Source organism: Dreissena polymorpha, chromosome 3 (genome assembly GCF_020536995.1).
Source record: "Dreissena polymorpha isolate Duluth1 chromosome 3, UMN_Dpol_1.0, whole genome shotgun sequence".
Classification (NCBI taxonomy): Eukaryota; Metazoa; Mollusca; class Bivalvia; order Myida; family Dreissenidae; genus Dreissena; species Dreissena polymorpha.
In genome coordinates, this window is record NC_068357.1 from 80,933,258 (window position 1) to 80,952,208 (window position 18,951).

Below are 18,951 nucleotides of genomic sequence, written 5' to 3' on the forward strand. Positions count from 1 at the left end.
ATGTTTGTTTAAATCATTCGTGTCTTAATATTGTTGAGATTATCGTGCGGTTTCAAATTAGTCCTTATAAATTATGTTTAAAGACACGCTAAAAATGAATGAATTATGATAATGGTAATTTCTTAATAGGACTGAGCGATGAAAATCTGTATGGAAAACAGTTGTTGAAATTTGCTGAGGCTGCAACTGATCGGTATCTTCAGCAAACGATACAAGAACGAGGTGAAAATAATAAACCAGAACGTGAAGCAACGATATACAAGAAAGTGAAGTAAATGATACAAACACGTGCAGTAATCATACAAAAAAAAGTTCAGAAATGTTGACTAAGAACGTGAATAAATGACACACAACAACGTGGAAAATGACATACAATAACGTGAACCGATGGTATACATAATATGAAGGAATAAGATACATAAACGTTGATTAATTATTCACAAAAGTGAAACAACGGCTATAAACGTATAATTATCCACAAATTATGAGTCATGCACATACGTAGACAAACGAGGATAGTGATATTGCATACTGGTTCTCTTTGTTACTTTAAAATGTGAATCGCAAGGTTATGAGGTTGAATTTCAATGTGAAATCTGCGATAAATTGAGTGCCTTTAAACACGTTTAAACCCCCTTTGCCTGACGCCAAGCCTTGAAATGTGATTACACCAGTTTGGCTCAGTTTATTGCATTAGTATGTGACTTTTTTCTAGTATGAACATGTTTCTTACTTTTAATAACTTAAAGTGAATGTAAATAGGGGTTTGCCTCCTAATTGTGGTTTAGTAGTTTTTATATATCTTACATTTTTATTACTTTTTTTATTATTTTTTATTATGTTTTATTTTTTATTTACTTTTTGATACCATTATTTACTAACAATGATTTATTTTCAATACGAAAGCCTTTGACATGTTTATTATGATTTTATTGAAATAAACTTACTATCATATCATTATAGTATGTATGATTTAGATTAGATTAGATTTTAAGAATGACTCTTTGAAATCAAAATACCATGTGTAAATCAACGCTAAAACATCAAATATTGCAGCACTTTATTTTACTTCTGTATTTTTATATTGCGACTAGTTCTGTCTTTACCTTATTGTTAATTGATGTTAACATGGTGAAACACTCGTATTATCGATGCCGTTCTTGACCATCACTATATTATTAGGTACATAATGCATATAAAGAAAAAAAGCCTTACAAAAAAGATCAAATCACAATTTATTGAACGGTTGACGTATGTTTTTATGTTTTATATTGTAACATTTTATGTCCCTTATGTCCCCACTCTAAACTGGGGTACATATTGTTTTTGCCCTGTCTGTTGGTTTGTTTGATTAAAACTTTAACATTGTCGATAACTTTTGCAATATTGAAGATAGCGACTTGATATTTGGCATGCATGTGTATCTCATGGAGCTGCATATTTTGAGTGGTGAAAAGTAAAGGTCATCCTTTAAGGTAAAAGTCAAGGTCAATGGTCAAATTTTGCAAAATTGAAGATAGCAACTTGATATTCGGCATGCATGTGTACCTCATGGATCTGCAAATTTTGAGTGGTGAAAGGTCAAGGTCAAAGACATCCTTCAAGGTCAAAGATATGGAGGGACATAGTGTTTCACAAACACATCTTGTTTTAAAGTTGATCTTTAAGCGTTTCGTATGGTCGACCTTTTTCGGAATATTATTTGTATTATGCTTATCTAGCATTAGCGCTATATATCAAGCAAATCAGAATCCAAACGTATCCTTACAGCGCTTGTTCACTTGGAAAATTTGTTTACAAAGCATATTCGCAAGTCTATGTAGAGCTTTTATTAGACGACATTTCTGGTATACCCTCCTAGATGATTTTTATTCGTTTTTATGATCTAATAAAGTAACAAAATTAAAATATAACTTTATTTTGATATAAAGTTGTAAGTTAAATTTTCTGAGGAAATGAATGCACTTTAAGACAAGGCTTCATAAGACGTTTGTATTACTGACTTTTCGAAACTATGCGAGCTACATTGACCTACAAGTGAATCTCCTTTAATTTCTAATTTGCATAATTCAATAGTTTATTGCTTCCACAACATACCTATTCATATATCTGAAAATATAGAACAATGAAATCAAGGCATACATGTGAAATAACAATTAATAAATCCGCGATTGCCATTTAAGATTTGGTATTTTCTGACATCAATATCAATAAATTGTTTGGATGATTGGCCGAACATGATGTTTTTGATGGGAAATTATTTGGATTTATATTTTAATATGAAGCCATGACACGTTGGACTTAATTTTCAAACAATATTTATGATGTTGCTGGGGTTGAATATGGTGATTGCACAACTCCGCTTGGCGATCCGCAGGCGGTCAATGTCGTGGAAATTACCCGCCTGGCCATTTTTATTTGGCAATCTGTATATTCTTGCTCCATCTGGTGTTGTCAATATGCTGACAGCGATGCACAGGTGCAGTCTATTGTCATAACTAACTTAAAATGCGTCGAACTAACCAATTGTTCGTATGGAGGAGTTGATACAGTGTTTTATGTTGTGTTTATTGCATTTAAATTAACTCGTAATGCTAAGTAAAATGTACAACTCCGCATTTTATTTTGGAATGTAATCCTTCTGATCTGAATAACATGACCAGGAAGTTCATACTTAACATCAAAATGTTTCCATTTAAATTTAAAGCGTTCCACTTGAATGTTTCCCTTCCAATCATTATAACACGACCAGAAATGTAAAACAAAACACTGAACATCTTGTCCACTTGACCATTTGAGTACCACCGTAATTAATAGCAATCAAATTCACTTCGATTCGTTAACAATGTCTTTAAAAAATCATTTAAACAACTTGTAGTTAAACTACTCAAGTAGGTAAAACATTTGTTTTTTCCTGAGATAGCACATGAATGAAATAAACTTAAACAAGTATGCACATCATGCTAAAAATGTAATCAGGAAACTTAAATAATTCTACACTTAAGAATCTTCTTGGCGTCATCACATGACATGTGAACATATGGAATATAGCATTCTTGTTGTTATGCAGGTATTTCAACAAACATGACAATATCTCCATTCAATGGTTAGGCTAAATTACAATCACATGGTTCAGGATCACGTGACTTTGTGGGGTTCCAAATTAAACTTTAACAGATGTGAACACAGGGTGGTGCTTTATTTCAAATATTTTTTTAAACAATTGTTCTTAAACATTTCAACTAGTTAATTATGATGCTTGTGACAATGTAACATATATCAGGAATACTTTATTTATTAAGTCTTTGTTCTTGGCAAAAAGTCATATCTATACTGCATTCGTGTATACAGTTGTGCAGCCCGCAACGTGAAATTTTGGCACCGATTTCAAACGTACTCAATGATTTATTATTTAATTATAAAATATCGGCAAACACTGCAAGACAAACTGTGCTTTATGCACAAAACATTTTTGCAAATGTATTTCAATAACTTGATATATTGGCAAAAATACAATTCTTAACGGTGTGTTTACATTCTTTCAAGCCCGTGTGTAAACCCCTGAAAACCACATTGATACTGCACCATGAATCAGAATCGATGCTAATTATATCATAATACAGCATAACAGAGGAGTTTTCCAAAAATACTACCACGAGAATAAATTAGTTACCGGGCCTCTACACAGTAAATGTAATTATAGGTAATGTTGTTGGTATCGACTAGTATTGAGTCACATGCAGTTAAATGTGTTTTTTTAACTAGAGTATATTGTTTCGCCATTTAATAAACTTTCTAGAGCTTTATAATATATGTTGTATGTGTATTTTATTTTCATTAGAGTTCCATCGTACTAAACACGTATTTTGTAGTTTGTTGGTACGTCTCGTCTGGTCGGATCACCGCAGATGGAAAGTGAGGCTGCAAAATTAAACACAGTGTGAACTGTATTTTACAATGGTGGAGCTATAACTTTAGTGTATTGCCAAGTAAAAACTTTAGAACAGTTAAGTATTTGCCTCAATAAATGAAATTTTATTAACAATATAAACAACACGTTACTCAATATGGAAATATAACTTACGTGGTAGGTAATCACAGAAATATAAAGGGGTATATGTCTATACAGAAACATTAACAAAGAGATTTAAAGAAACATTGATATGTGAATTGTCTAAATAGTATACACACACACTATTCTGGATATTATAAAGCTGTTTGTATGATACCCAACCTTATTTGACCAGTCCAGGTCCTTCACAGCGCGTGTGTGTGCCATCCTACCTTATCAGGCGAGTCCACGTTTTTCAAAGCATTGTTGAGTGACATTTCACTTTATCAGACGATTCCACGTATTTCCATGCATTGTTGAGTGACATCTTACCTTATCAGGCGAGTCCACGTATTTCAAAGCATTGTTGAGTGACATCTTACCTTATCAGACGATTCCACGTATTTCCATGCATTGTTGAGTGACATCTTACCTTATCAGGCGAGTTTACGTATTTCAAAGCATTTTTGAGTGACATCTTACCTTATTTGGCGAGTCCGGGTATTTCTGTGCCTCTAAACAGAATCCGCTCCATTTGCCGTAATGCGCCCCGCCCTTGCCCCGTGGGATATCAAGCCAATAGCCAGTGTAGAACTGCATCCCGGGCTCAGTCGTGTACATGTCTAGCACGCGCCCTGAGGGGGCGTGACGCACGCTGTGGGTGAAAGAGGGAATATGACAATGATGGTATAGGCGATTAATGGAAGGTATTAAATCGTAGCAGGATATACGATTTTTATGTCAACCTTTTATTTGTTCAAACTTTAACAAAGAAATGTCGATGAACGATGAATGTTAAATAAGACGTGTTAACTTTCCAATATAATAAAATGTTGTTGGCGTCAACGCAATTCAAAATGACAAAGGATATGCCGAAATCAACAAGCTTTTCTCGTAATTGTTGTAGAATAAGATATTGTGTTCATATTTCTTATAAATAAATCTGCACTGAATTGTAGAAATTTCGCTAAATAAAGAGCACATATCTTCTATAAATGAACAGCTTTTTGAATATAATTGCACAAACTCCAATGTTGTCGATTTTCTGGTACATCTCTATTATCGTATATACTCTCTTTACATGGACTATGAATGCATGTATGTTAAATTGAAATAATTCTTCGTTTAATGCACATAAGCATTGCAACTGAAGCTACCAGTCGTGAAAAGTCAGCGTAGACAAGTATGTGATTTTTATAAGTACATGAAGCGCGGTTTTATTGCATAGGATTAATATTTCAACGGGAGCCATTTAAAATGTGTTGCCGACGTAAAATATGCTCACTAAATCAACAAAAAAAAGTGCAGAAGGTGTCAAAGGATACCAAAAACCATTACAGAAACGTTAACAACTTGAAGTCAGTGCTTCAGATACAAAAGGCTGTAGAATAAGAAGCTGCAAGATGGTGTTTATACTGATATACATCATTTACAAAGCTAAAAAACTAATTTAATGTTTGGTTACAAACTTTGCCGCCTGTTGCTTAATCCCAGGATTCATCAGCGCAAAATTGTGGTCGTATCCATATCCTCGCGGCACGTGCTCTAGTGCTTCCGAAATTTCCGTAGATTGACGTAGGTCAAGAACCGTATCTTTGCCTTCATCAAACTCACCTATTCAAAGAATTAGTTAAGGTTACTGTATGTATTATTACTGACATGCAATTTTCACGAAGCATTACATTTCGCTCTTTAAAGCCGAAAGGTCGACAGTTACAGTATATCCGTATATTAACAACATAAGTGTGGGACCTTCTTATATCTAACGTGGCGGTGTTTATTTATCATTAAGAGTAAAGGAGTAAAACTGGCTTAACGTTATTAAATGGACGTGATATGTATTAGATTGATTTTGTTTTGAAAATCCTTCAATGCATGTCTAAATCGTGAAACGATGGCTGATTTCTATTCTACTTCAACAATATTCAAGCTGGACTCTTACCGCGTGGTATATAGATATTAAACTTGCGCAAAACAAAACAGCCAGGAAATGCTTAACCATTGGTCAATTTAAAAAAAGATCAAAGACTACCAGTGTTATGGTTTAAAAAATCGAACCACTCTATGTATTCGTAACAAGCTTTTCTTTTCGAAACACGTTTGATCAAGTTCATGAAACATATACATTTGTATTAATGTGAGTTAAAATACATGCCAACTATAACACAATGTATGGTTATCAAAGTTTTCTTTTGAAGACTAAATAATAGTTTGATGTAAACCAGATATGTCTCTTTAATGTATAAGATCGAACTTGTATACAACACAGAGGCGTATTTAGGTGGGAGGCTAGGGGGCTAAAGCCCCCCCCCCAGCTGGCTGGATAGACATGATTTTTAATAAAAATGAGCCCCTTACAGTTTCAATCCACTTGTGTATTTTCTGTCATATGTCCCTAATTAAGCCATAAACAGCTGTCGATTTGTGTGATTAGCCCACAGGCATGTGTACAGACGATCTAACCTTTGTCAGCTAAAGTGCACGCTTCATTGACTGCAAGTGATAAACTGTCCTATTTGATTGGCTGAAGGAGATACATTCAACTAATGAAATTAATCCATACATTTAGCTATAGGTAAATGTTTACAAATGGCTGCCGCATGAGACTTGTGAAAAACAATATTTCAATTTGTTGCAATTAAAGAGTTTAGACGAACGCAATGGGCAATCATAATTATTTTTTCGGTAATTTCTTTGATGAATTTAATTGGTATTAGCTCTTTAGAGTGATAATCCTTTTGAGAAACAAGTTATTGCCAGTGAAATTCAACTGCACACTTAATGAATGGCAATTTTTTTTTGTTTTTTTTGTTTTGTTTTTTTTACAAATCGGGCTAACTGCTTTGATGTTCATCCATAGTTTTTGACATTAAAAAAGACTCAAAAAAATGAAGAATTACTTTGCTATATGAAACTAAATCATTTTCTAAAAGCGTGACAACATCGAGGCAGCAACACCCAAATTAAACAACACAAGAAACCTAACAACTCCCTTTGTTGACACTTTTGTGAACGAAATGGACACCCAAGTGATTTGCAGCCTAAGGCAGCCATGGGATTGAAGTTTATACCTGAACAAATGTGCTCCTCTCCTGTCAGTGCTAGTGACCTTGAATGGTTCAATGATGATCTCCCTTCCCCTCGGTCCCTGCCTGCCGAGTTGCACTTTATATGGCAGGCTAGGTGGAAAGGTGTATCAACCCACCTACTACCCTTCAGGGCTCTGTTGCACATTGTGATTCCCAGCTGTACCCCATCATTTACACTGTTTTGTCCATATCATGCGTGTTCCCTGTCACTTCATGCGAGTGTGAAGAGTATCAGTGCCCAAGGACTTGTTAAGACAAAACTAAGATTATCATTGGGTCAGGACAGGTTGTCCGCTCTGTGCCTGCTTTCCATTCATAGGGACATGGACATAAACATTTTTAATGTTGTACTTAAGTTGACCTAGTAGGATATTCAACAAGGTTAAATAGGAGGTCCATCCATCTAACTCTGTTAAGTAAGTTATGGATAAAGATAATGTCTCCAACCACTTTAGTGGTTTGAGAGGCATTTCATTTACCCCTTTGTGTCTGTCTGTCCGTGTGTCTGTCACACTTGATGTGTGAACTCAAGTTCTTATTTGTTTTACATGCACTTTTATCATGCAAAATGCTGATTAGATAGCATGAAATTGCATCATTTCAAGGTGCCATTTAAAAAAAAATCGACGACGGAAGGGGACAATCCTCCCGCACCCTCCCCTGCTGAGCCCCCCCTCTGAAAATTTTCTGGATACGCCTCTGCAACATACCTGTTGGTATTTGATTTGAATCGCTTGGCGTGTGGAGACCAGTGGGTATCCGGATCACGTGACCTTTGAGATCACCAGACGACTAGAAAAAATCAGAGAAAATGGTAGTCCTGAAAAGATTGTGGAAAAAGACTAAAGTAATTTTGAAACGAGGAAATTTCACAACAAGAAGAGCGGATGGAGATTGTGTGTTTGGGTGAATAAAGAGGGGTAATAAAAGGTGCCTTTTAAAAGTGTAGCGGATATTGAAGTATGATAAAATATTAATTTTATGCCAGGAACAGTGATTTTTAGAAGGTGTTTGCGCAGCTCAATAAAGATGGTTTCGAAAAAAGTGTGTATACAAACAAAATAACAAACACTTGAAAAGCTTTGAAAGCTTCACTTCCAAGAAGCGAAATCACTAAGGCTCTTCGTGACAATAACTTCGGTCATTGTGTACGTAAACAAATCTTGACCAACTCTGACAAAGATTTGTTAATATAACTTGTGTTGCATCATTTGCGCGTTAATTTCCACCTCTTCAACCCGCTTCATTTTTGGTGTATTGCTTTATTTGATTAGATATTGATAAACAGCTCTAAATTGTCATTGTCGCTTTAAATCAAAGATGGCGGCCTTTTTAAACAAGCACCTGCTTGGCAGCGTTCGCACATGCGCAATACGCAATCATACGGGACCGCTTTAATACAGACTATCCCTATTCGATGAATAGTTGAGTTAACAACGGTATGCTATACTAAATGACAACGTACATGTCCGGCTAAGTTGAAATACGGGTGGCTCGTAAGATTGATCACCGTGGGCTTGGTGGTTGTGGCCCGGTAGGCGATCACCAGCTCGTTCTCATCAGTGAGGGCAAATGTCACCGTGACATTGACCTCCCCCGGAAACCCCTCCTCCAAGTCGGCGCTCGTGTAGGTCAGCACGAGTTTGTCATCCTCTATGGTTGAGCCCCAAAGTCTCTGAAACAAATTGACATAATCGGTATTTAAGTTATTTAACGCGTGCGCATGACGATGTGGACTAATTTGCATGTTGATGTCAAAGGTGCAACAAATGTTTATACAATACTCACCGATCACACCAAATATGTCTACCAAGTATTCCAACGGGCAGTTTCTACATATCAGGCGATGTCTGACATGGTTGACATGTACTCGGTATGTCATTTCCAAATATATCGCTGTCACAACTCGTTAATTTACAAGGTCATCCTTAAACTGTTATCCAGATCATTCGCCCAAATATTCTGGGATAAAGGTCACTGTTGAACTGTTTTACAGAATATATGCTCACAATGCGTTTGCGGTTGTTGTTGTTTTTTCACCATTCTGGGACTAAAGCCGTGGCACTTTGGATTGGGAAAAATCGCGTCGTCTGTACTACAATTTGGAAATTAGTGTCATTGTCTTTTGACTATCAACTACTTAAAAATTGAGGCTAAATTGTTGTTTGTTTGTTTTCAATATTTTATTTACTTAGGTTCAAATTATAGAGCGTGATAGTAAAATTGTCGGTTTAATCCTTCAATTGAAGGTTTTAAGCTGTAATTTTGGTAAAATATATACATTTTGAAGATTGCCGCAAAATTTTGGTCTCAAATTTAACCAAAAAACTATTTCACTCTAAAACTTTCGTAATTGAAAGTATGCCCACATTTCATCTCGGTCCAGATCACTTTATAACTGTTATGAAGAAAGTATTCCCAAATTGCTTCTATGGTCACCCTTATACTGTTATGAAAAACGTATACCCACTTTCCTTCTACGTCAAGGTCACTCACCTTATCGAAGCCTCTGAAGCCGCCGTGGTTCGTGTTGGGCCCATTGTTAATGCCCAGTTGATAGGTGACCCCGTCCAGGCTAAACTGACCTTTTGCAATACGGTTGGCATAGCGACCGATTAGCGCGCCGAGATAGAACTCATCTTTGTCGTAACCGTCTGAAAAAGTACCCACAATTATATACTAGTAAAACAGTATTGATGTTGCCCCTTAATATTAGATTTTTAAAGTCAACATGTTCTAATAATACAATTAGATTGTAATTACTGTGTTGTCATGCAGAATTAAAGAAGGAAAGGTAAAAAATATCATTAATGTAACAGGTTGCAAAACAATTTGAAAGATGTAGTCAAAGCACATAGAGGGCTGAGCTTGAAACGGTTGTACCTGATATCAAACTTTTATGGAAAAAATACAAAAGTTTGTTTGCCAAGCGAGACGGGTGGATTTTTGTTTTGACTTATCGTGATGAATGATTACTTATGACGAAGACAAGTAGCGCACAAGTTCGTTCGCAAAGTCAGTGAAACATAATACCTACCTTTGTACGAGTCGTATCCGAGTACAATGTCTTCCAGCTTCCCGTGCTGGTCGGGGACGAACAGGTGCGTGATGCGGCCGCCATAATCGATGATACGCGCCTCAAGGTTCTGTCTATTCTTCAGAGTATATCTGGAGAGAAACTGACATATTTTATGACAGCTTTTATTCCGTTTTTGTTTTGCCTACAAAATCACCAATCAAAAAAGATAGAATTAGCTTCTTTGTGAATATCTACTTACTTAATTGCCAACTACTTATATACAAATATACACCTATATAACATATCAAGTTCAAGCAATGTAATAAAAACGTTCAATTAAAGAAATTCATTTCCGTACTTTATTTTCTCTTGGGGGGCTCACGAATAAGAGCAGCAGTCAGATCCCAGACGTTGTGCTTGAGTCAATAAATAACTACGAACAATATATTTCCAAATCAGAAATCAACTAATTTTTCGTATCAGCGAAATAGTCTTTTTTAAATCCGCGAATTTCATGACGGCAAACATAAATAATTGTACAGTCATATCGATACTTATTACCCGCCCCTCACTCGAGTATGCTCTATCAATACCTGACATACCATATATTTGTAATGTTCACAAGTATGTTCACAACACATCAGCTTTGCTCTCACTGAAAAAAATCGACTAGTCGCCGTTATGTGGCTGAAACAATGTTAGTTTCGTTTAAACCTATGTATTTAGCTCGATTGCATCAAAAGTCAAAGGCTTATTGAAACGCGTTCGAGTCAGTTTCCTGGGTAGAACCGGTACTTGGTGCTTATAGGGAAGATCTTAAGAACGCTCCCCCTCAGAAAGGATCGAATCCGTGACATCCCTGTCGCTAGGCGGCCACCATATCCACTACACCAATCCGTACAAACACTATTGAATACGGGATACAATTCATAAAAACAAATTATACATAAAAATATTTCATCTTCTTCTTCCCAATAAACGCGATGCAAACGTGTTTATGTATGTGGGCTATCCGACCTTTACATAATTAACAAGTACTGAATATCATCGGGATACTTGTAATTAAAGGAACCATCTTCGCTTTATAAGCTGATGTATGAAACGAGTCAACGGGTACTCACCATCACCTTCAGCTTTATTGCCTATCTAGAGGATGCTACCCCGGGACGAGTGGCTATATATTATCTTAGCGGCATAATTTGAACATTCTTGAAGAGGACCACTAATGGATGTTACGTACGAACTATGTTCTCTGAAACCACTGAGCGTGTTTCCAATTTTAACGTAAGTTTATGCGACCTCAACAGCGTGTTGCAGAGAAGCTCAGAGGACCTTAAAGGGAGTCAAGTATCCCATAAAAGAGCAGTAGATTTAAGTTATAAGAGTGCTGTATTCGACATTATACAGAGGCGTATTTAGGTGGGGGGCTAGGGGGCTAAAGCCCCCCCCCCCCCAGCTGGCTGGCTAGACACGATTTTTAATTAAAATGAGCCCCTTACAGTTTCAATCCACTTGTGTATTTACTGTCATATGTCCCTAATTAAGCAATAAACAGCTGTCGATTTGTGTGATTAGCCCCCAGGCATGTGTACAGACGATCTAACCTTCGTCAGCTAAAGTGCACGCTTCATTGACTGTAAGTAATAAACTGCGCTATTTGATTGGCTGAAGAAGATACATTCAACTAATGAAATTCATCCATACATTTAGCTACAGGTAAATGTTTACAAATGGCTGCCGCATGAGACTTGTGAAAAACAATATTTCAAGTTGTAGCAATTAAAGAGTTTAGACGAACGCAATGGACAATCATAATTATTTTTTCGGTAATTTCTTTGATGAATTTAATTGGTATAAGCTCTTTAGAGTGATAATCCTTTTGAGTAACAAGTTATTGCCAGTGAAATTCAATTGCACACTTAATGAATGGCAATTATTTATTTTTTATTTATTTTTTTACAAATCAAGCTAACTGCTTTGATGTTCATCCATAGTTTTTGAAATTAAAAAAGACTCAAAATTGAAGAATTACTTTGCTATATGAAGCTAAATCATTTTCTAAAAGCGTGACAACATCGAGGCAGCAACACCCGAATTAAACTACACAAGAAACCTAACGACTCCCTTTGTTGACACTTTTGTGAACGAAATGGACACCCAATTCAGTTATTTGCATACTAAGGCATCCATGGGATTGAAGTTTATACCTGAACAAATGTGCTCCTCTCCTGTCAGTGCTAGTGACCTTGAATGGTTCAATGATGATCTCCCTTCCCCTCAGTCCCTGCCTGCTGAGATGCACTTTATATAGCAGGCTAGGTGGAAGGGTGTACCCAACCCACCTACTACCCTTCAGGGCTGTGTTGCACATTGTGATTCCCAGCTATAACCCATCATTTACACTGTTTTGTCCATATCATGTGTGTTCCCTGTCACATCATGCGAGTGTGAAAGGAGTATCAGTGCCCAATGACTTCTTAAGACAAATCTAAGATCATCAATGTGTCAGGACAGGTTTTCCGCTGTGTGCCTGCTTTCCATTCATAGGGACATGGACATAAACATGTTAATGTTGTACCTAAGTTGACCTAGTAGGATATCCAACAAGGTTAAATAGGAGGTCCACCCATCTAACTCTGTTAAAAAAGTTATGGATAAAGATAATGTCTCCCACCACTTTAGTGGTTTGAGAGACATTTGATTTACCCCTGTGTGTCTGTCACACTAGATGTGTGAACTCAAGTTCTTATTTGTTTTACATGCATTTTTATCATGCAAAATGCTGGTAAGATAGCATGAAATTGCATCATTTTAAGGTGCAATTTCAAAAAATGTTCGACGACGGAAGGGGACACCCCTCCCGCACCCTCCCCTGTTGAGCCCCCCCTCTGAAAATTTTCTGGATACGCCTCTGTTATAGCAATTAAAAAATCGAAAACTTACGCGCGTTCGATCGCATAAATGCAGAGGCTGTAACTCTGCAAACGGGAAAAAGAACATATTGAAGAGTTGCGCCCCTTGCATTAACAAAAATAAAGTATATGTGTCAATCGGTTTGTCCGAATCTAGATCTATCTAATTAAACTTAACTTACAACAGTTTAAGTCCAAACTGTGCATAGCACTAAAACATACATCGCTTCAATATGATCAAATTTGAGTCGTTGTATTTAAATAAAGATTACAATATAAGTTTAAAAAAGGCCGTGCGAGTGGTATGATGCAACTTACGAAAATGTAGGTCAAATTTGTTTACTTTTGAAACCGTCCAGCAATGTGTATAATACAATAAAATGTATGTCAATAACAGTCTATAGATGTTGCTACTAAAAAAAGTATTCCTTATAATTCATGTGCATCTTTTTTTTAATTAAATAAAAACAACTTGTTCAAAATGTTTATCTTTAATAATAATCATGCCATCAAACAATTATGTTTGACATTTTTCAAATGTCACAAATCATTCATTAATTAAGGAGTTTTCACTTACTGGTAAATGTCTCTGCCATCTTCCATCGATCCATATTTCACCTTTGTTATTGTCGACATATTTGAGACTTCCTGATTTGTATTCAATCGTCCTGAAGTACAACAACATGTACACCTCTGTTGATCGTTATAGGTATAACTAAGTATCGATACCCATTCAATGGCCTATGGAAGGCCAGTGTGCCATACTTTTTGATACACGCGTTTTGCGGATGTCAATCGACAAATGTTGATTTATATGCAAGTCTAAGTAATCAATTACAGGGATGAACTTCAATCATACAAATGATGAGCGGCTGGATTTTAAGCTAGATTTAATTGTCGTGATGTAGGGGGCCTAAATATTGCAGCTTCATGTTCTTGACGTGTTTTAACAGGCGGTACAATTTTTAATGTTATTCACGCGAGTATTTGTTTTAGTAATTAATGTCTACCATGTTTATTCGATTACCAGATTATTCCGTTGCATGGTGTATGTTGAAATGAACTCGCTATTTAAACAAAAGTGCATACCTGTCACAAAATGAGCCCGTTAAAGGTACTTGTTATTTTTTCAACTTTAAGATAATTCAACGGCCATAACTCAGAAATGCTTGATCCGGCTGATTATCGTCCTTGGCTGAGATTTTATTTCGAAATCATGGTGACCGAGTTTGATGATGCGATTTAAACTAAAGTTAAGAGAGCGGACAATGTTATTTTGGTTATTTGTATAATTCAGGAGCCATGATTCAGAAGGGCTTCAGGTGATCATAATGGTAATCAAAATCGTTCGAGATTATATGCACACACAAATTGACACAAATTCTGATATGAAAACGATCAAGACTAAATGAGTACACATATTCTGATATTAAAGCAATTACAACGATATGATTTAGAGGATGACAATTACGGTTAATTTGGTACAACTTTTTTTAAAGGGATCTTTTCACGCTTTGGTAAATTGACAAAATTGAAAAAAGTTGTTTCAGATTCGTAAGTTTTCGTTTTAGTTATGATATTTGTGAGGAAACAGTAATACTGAACATTAACCATGCTCTAATATAGTCATTATATGCATCTTTTGACGATTTTAAAACCTAAAAATTATAAAGCGTTGCAACGCGAAACGATTGAATAATTTGGAGAGTTCTGTTTTTGTCGTTAAATTTTGTGAAACTACGAAGATTGCTTATATAAGGTATAAAATACGTCTAGAATGTGTACTCGGCGGAATAGCTCAGTAGGCTTAAGCGTTTTTACTTCAGGACTCTGGCAGGACTCCAGGGGTCACTGGTTCGAAACCTGCTCCGGGCAATGTTCTTTTCCTTTTTTTATTTTTTTTCTTGATTTTTTACTGGAGCTTTTTAGATCCAATGTTTATATTTATCAATATAAAGCATTTAATGAATAAGTTAAAAAAATGCCAAAATCTGTGAAAAGATTTAATTTAAATTGTCATTATTCATAAGTGCATCGGGTGATCTGGCTGGTTGTAGATCTTGCTGGAGATTATACTCCCACAAATAATGTCATAGTGTGGTAATAATAATAAAAACAGAAAAGCTAAATACCCATGTACTTGAATACAAACATGCATTACAATTTACTTATATTTGTGTTACAGACCATTATATTTTAGCACATACCGTGTAGTATCAAAGGAAAAGTCACATAAAATAACACAGTTCCGATCAAAACGAAACCAGAAAGTGTAAGCGTCAAAACAGATATCCATACTATCGCTGTCCTGTTGCTTTCTATCAAACACATTTATTATACACAAGAAAATCCGAGCTTTAAAATCATTTAAAAGCTACATATGACCGCATTGTTGTACCTGTATGAAAGGTGCAATACCGTTCCCGTAACTATCGGATGCATGTTGCATAATCAAATTAACGGCTCTGTATGAAATGGGGGTGGCTCGGTTATAACCGTCCACGTGTATTAATCTACGAATAATAACTATCACAGGCTGTATTTGATGCTTGAATATAACACACGTGCTTGCTTGATGTTACGATGCTAGCCTAACGCTGCAGTAGATAAATGGATTTATGATGAGGCGAAACTTCTTTGATACAGATAAAGAACTCGGAAAGAGTTGTCCTATTCCAGCGTGTTCACATCCAACACTTAACGCTCGTGCAAATGTAATATGCGTTGGATTTCTCACGACACGTATTTTAATCACCATGACTGAAAAGTTTTGCTACATGAGTTTAGTGTGTACCGGTAATTTAATTTAGTTATTGCAGCAGAATGAAAGTACAAAATTACAAATCCGAACGCGTCCATCTTTCACATGTTATTGAAGTGTAAACATGTAAAAAAACAACAACTCAAAATACGCAAAGTGAAGTCTTCGTAATAAGGATCACTAGCGCAATGTCGGGTAATTCCGACAGTCGTCTAATTTCGACACTTTTCACAGTATTAATCAGACCAGTCTTAAATCATCATCATCCCGTATGATTTCGTTGTAAAATGTGACGTAGTTGGTGTTGTGACGTCACCAGATAACATCTCTCTATCAAACGTCTCGCTAATTGCATGTAAGTGAGTCATTTAAAATACGTACATTGTATTACTTAGAGAATTTTTATAGCGTTATGAGCTTCGCTAAGGGAGGTTACATAATTGTCAATTACGTCCCTTCAGGATTTCGCTGTATTTCTGGTATTTGTACAAGTTCTAGTATAAAATTTGTTTCACTTGACCTGTATTTGTGTTTGAATAGTGCAAATCGTTTGTTAAACTATGATTTGTGGGGTGTCGAAATTATCCTCCGATGTTATACGATGGTGGGTAATTCCGACACTCCAAATGTTTTCAAGCATTCCCAGCGCATATGGAAAGATAGATTCGTTGAATAGAATTACTCTTTAAATAGTTGACGCAGCTTATTGAATATTATATTTAGCTCTCTCTATATCTTTTCAAGCAGATTGTATAAAATTAGAGCTATTTAAAGATTGTGAAGGTTATTGATTAATGAAAATGTATTTTTTTTACTTAATTATATCGTTAATTGGATCACCTATGATCACCTCGGATGCTGCGCAACCACCGTAAACACCTGTCTGCGAGGGTCATTCACGAGTTTTAAATGTACATGTACAAAAGAAAATCATATACATGTGTACTACATGTAGATGTTATAAGTATGTGCACACGTATGCACTTAAATTTGTACAGTACATAACGTCGGAAACGTAAATAAAGCGTTTAGATGATCAATACTATTAACTCTTAATGGCAATGCCAAATATATCGCGAGATATTTCAACTTTAGTTGAAATTCACAACGAAACTTTTAATGGAAATCAAATGATCACAATGTTGTACCCGCTACGTAATTTGTATTTACAAATAAATACACCCACGCCAATTTTCGCGCGCTTTTTATCAGGACAAAGAAATTCATTTATTTTATCTAGAAGTTGCTAACCGAAAATAGCTGTACCCGGCGCGTGCAAACCGTGTAAGATGATTTTCGCATGTTGGAATACAACTGTGTTGTTTAGGGGCTTACATGCAGTTCATCAAACCTTTAAATAGAATCATATGCCGAAATTCATTTGATACTTTCGAAAATTGCGAACGTTTATGTTTATGGCATTCTTGAGCACTCTTATCGTCTATATTTCCCTCAGATAATTTGCTTTAAAAACGGAAATCGGGCGTATATGGGATTATCGAGTAATGGATAATTAAAGAAGGGAGAAGATGCATGTATTCGATAGATACAGTTGACACATATGTATCGGAGGCGTTTTATTGTCGCCAATATATTTTAAATACTTATCACATCCTTTCGACCAGCATGTACATTAAAATAGAATTTATTTATTCATTATCACTCTTAAATTAAAGGGATCAATTCAATACGTTTTTGTTCAATTGTATTTAGCGAACACGATGATCACCGCGGTAGATATTATGGGTCCGCGGTGATTCGCGGTGTTAGTCTATGGCAAACGGCCCCCGCGACATTTGATCTGAACACCTATCGCGGGGTTCATATTGGTAAGCTAACAGTGAGATGAACATTGCAGCGAGTGGCGTTTGTTTAAGTACACGGTGTCTGTACTGTATATTGAGTCAAGTGGGAGCACAATACGAACTCTAAATGCAATTTATTTATAATTCTCTGATTTGCAAATTAACACTAGTTTAGTATAATCCTATTTATTAAAGCTCCACTGCATGGAAAGCCTACGACTTATTAAAACACTCTCTCCTGATCGCTAGGCGGACATCACATCCACTAAACCACCACAACCTTATTAACAATCGATTGGTCATTTTCGGCTCGGGTACTACTTACATATACCCCGGGTACGCTTAAGTATACTGACATGTACCCCGGGTACGGTAAATATACTAAAATCTACCCGGGAATTTTTACGCTAAATCGGTCGTCGTCGGCTATTTTTTTTAGATTAATTATGTTCATATTTATGTCAATTTTCTGTTAAATTGCCTCTATATTATCGGAACCCATACTCAAAAAGCATGTTGATGCAGTTTATAAAAACAAATAATAGAAGTTTGTTTCGTAATAACGGTAATCGGTAGCGCGTTTTACGACATCTGATTTAGGGCGGGAATAAAACTCGGGTACAGTCTAATTTCTACCGGGTACGTTTTAGTATATTTACCGTACCCGGGGTACATGTAAGTATACTTCAATGTACCCGGGGTAAATGTTAGCAGTACCCGAGCCGACAATGAACAATCGAGCCTAATTAACACTAGACATTAAAGAGATCGTGAAATTCTATTAATTGAGACATACAATGTAAATAACTGATTAAAACAGTTGTTGAAAATTAATACAAAGACAAGTGTCGAAATTAGCCGCTGACTGTCGAAATTAGCCGCTTACTGTCGAAATTACACTCCCCCGCATTTAGTTAAATCGCTTGAAGTTTTGAATTATGCCGGCAACGATAATAACGTTCGTTAGCAAATATCAACAAGTCAAAACGGTGTTTTTCATTAAGTTTGGGCACTTGGAGGGTAATTTCGACACATCAGGACTAAATCAAATTTTACTCTTTAGGTGTCGAAATTACCCGACTTTGCTCTACTCAAATCGAAGTTAAATATATACACGTAGATACAAGATTGAGATAATAATATACTGATTAATATCCGCAGTGTTACACACCATACTGAAAAGACAAGTTCAGTCGAACGACGGGTCCGACAGCCGACAACCAACTGATGACGTAATTACTACATTTCGAAGATGACAACGCCGATACGACCCCGAGCAGTTTGCTGGTATGGCAGGGATGAAGCTGAAAGAAG

General features: G+C 36.1%; 2 protein-coding genes across 9 annotated transcripts in view; one reads left to right on the plus strand and one right to left on the minus strand.

The window, feature by feature from the left end:
- The window catches only part of LOC127874937 (transient receptor potential cation channel subfamily M member-like 2), a 32,665-nt gene extending 31,710 nt beyond the window's left edge, over positions 1–955 (plus strand). For all 7 annotated transcript variants that reach the window (XM_052419633.1, XM_052419631.1, XM_052419634.1 and 4 more), the window contains one exon: positions 130–955. In XM_052419633.1, the coding sequence (XP_052275593.1) occupies positions 130–275 (146 nt within the window). In that variant the 3' untranslated portion in view covers positions 276–955. The remainder of the gene's footprint in view (positions 1–129) is intronic.
- Positions 956–3,385: 2,430 nt separating this feature from the next.
- On the minus strand, positions 3,386–18,795 carry LOC127874942 (galactose mutarotase-like). 2 transcript variants are annotated; one of them, XM_052419646.1, is made up of 10 exons: positions 15,279–18,795; positions 13,649–13,739; positions 13,103–13,137; positions 10,178–10,308; positions 9,637–9,794; positions 8,606–8,815; positions 7,851–7,932; positions 5,521–5,665; positions 4,535–4,706; positions 3,386–3,921 (listed from the first exon to the last, which is right to left on the minus strand). In XM_052419646.1, the coding sequence occupies exons 1-10, from the start codon at positions 15,365–15,367 to the stop codon at positions 3,838–3,840; spliced, it is 1,197 nt and encodes a 398-aa protein (XP_052275606.1). In that variant the 5' UTR covers positions 15,368–18,795; the 3' UTR covers positions 3,386–3,837. The 2 variants fall into 2 exon arrangements, with proteins under 2 accessions (XP_052275606.1, XP_052275607.1); XM_052419647.1 differs by lacking the exons at positions 13,103–13,137; positions 15,279–18,795 and having other exon boundaries at positions 13,649–13,829.
- Positions 18,796–18,951: the final 156 nt, after the last annotated feature.

Coding starts and splice junctions, on each gene's coding strand:
- LOC127874942 (XM_052419646.1), bottom strand. CDS start 15,367: ATGGATATCTGTTTTGACGCTTACACTTTCTGGTTTCGTTTTGATCGG. Junction 10,309..13,102: donor ATTTATGCGATCGAACGCGC/GTAAGTTTTCGA, acceptor GTTTCTCTCCAG/ATATACTCTGAAGAATAGAC. Junction 4,707..5,520: donor ATTAAGCAACAGGCGGCAAA/GTTTGTAACCAA, acceptor TTTCACCCACAG/CGTGCGTCACGCCCCCTCAG.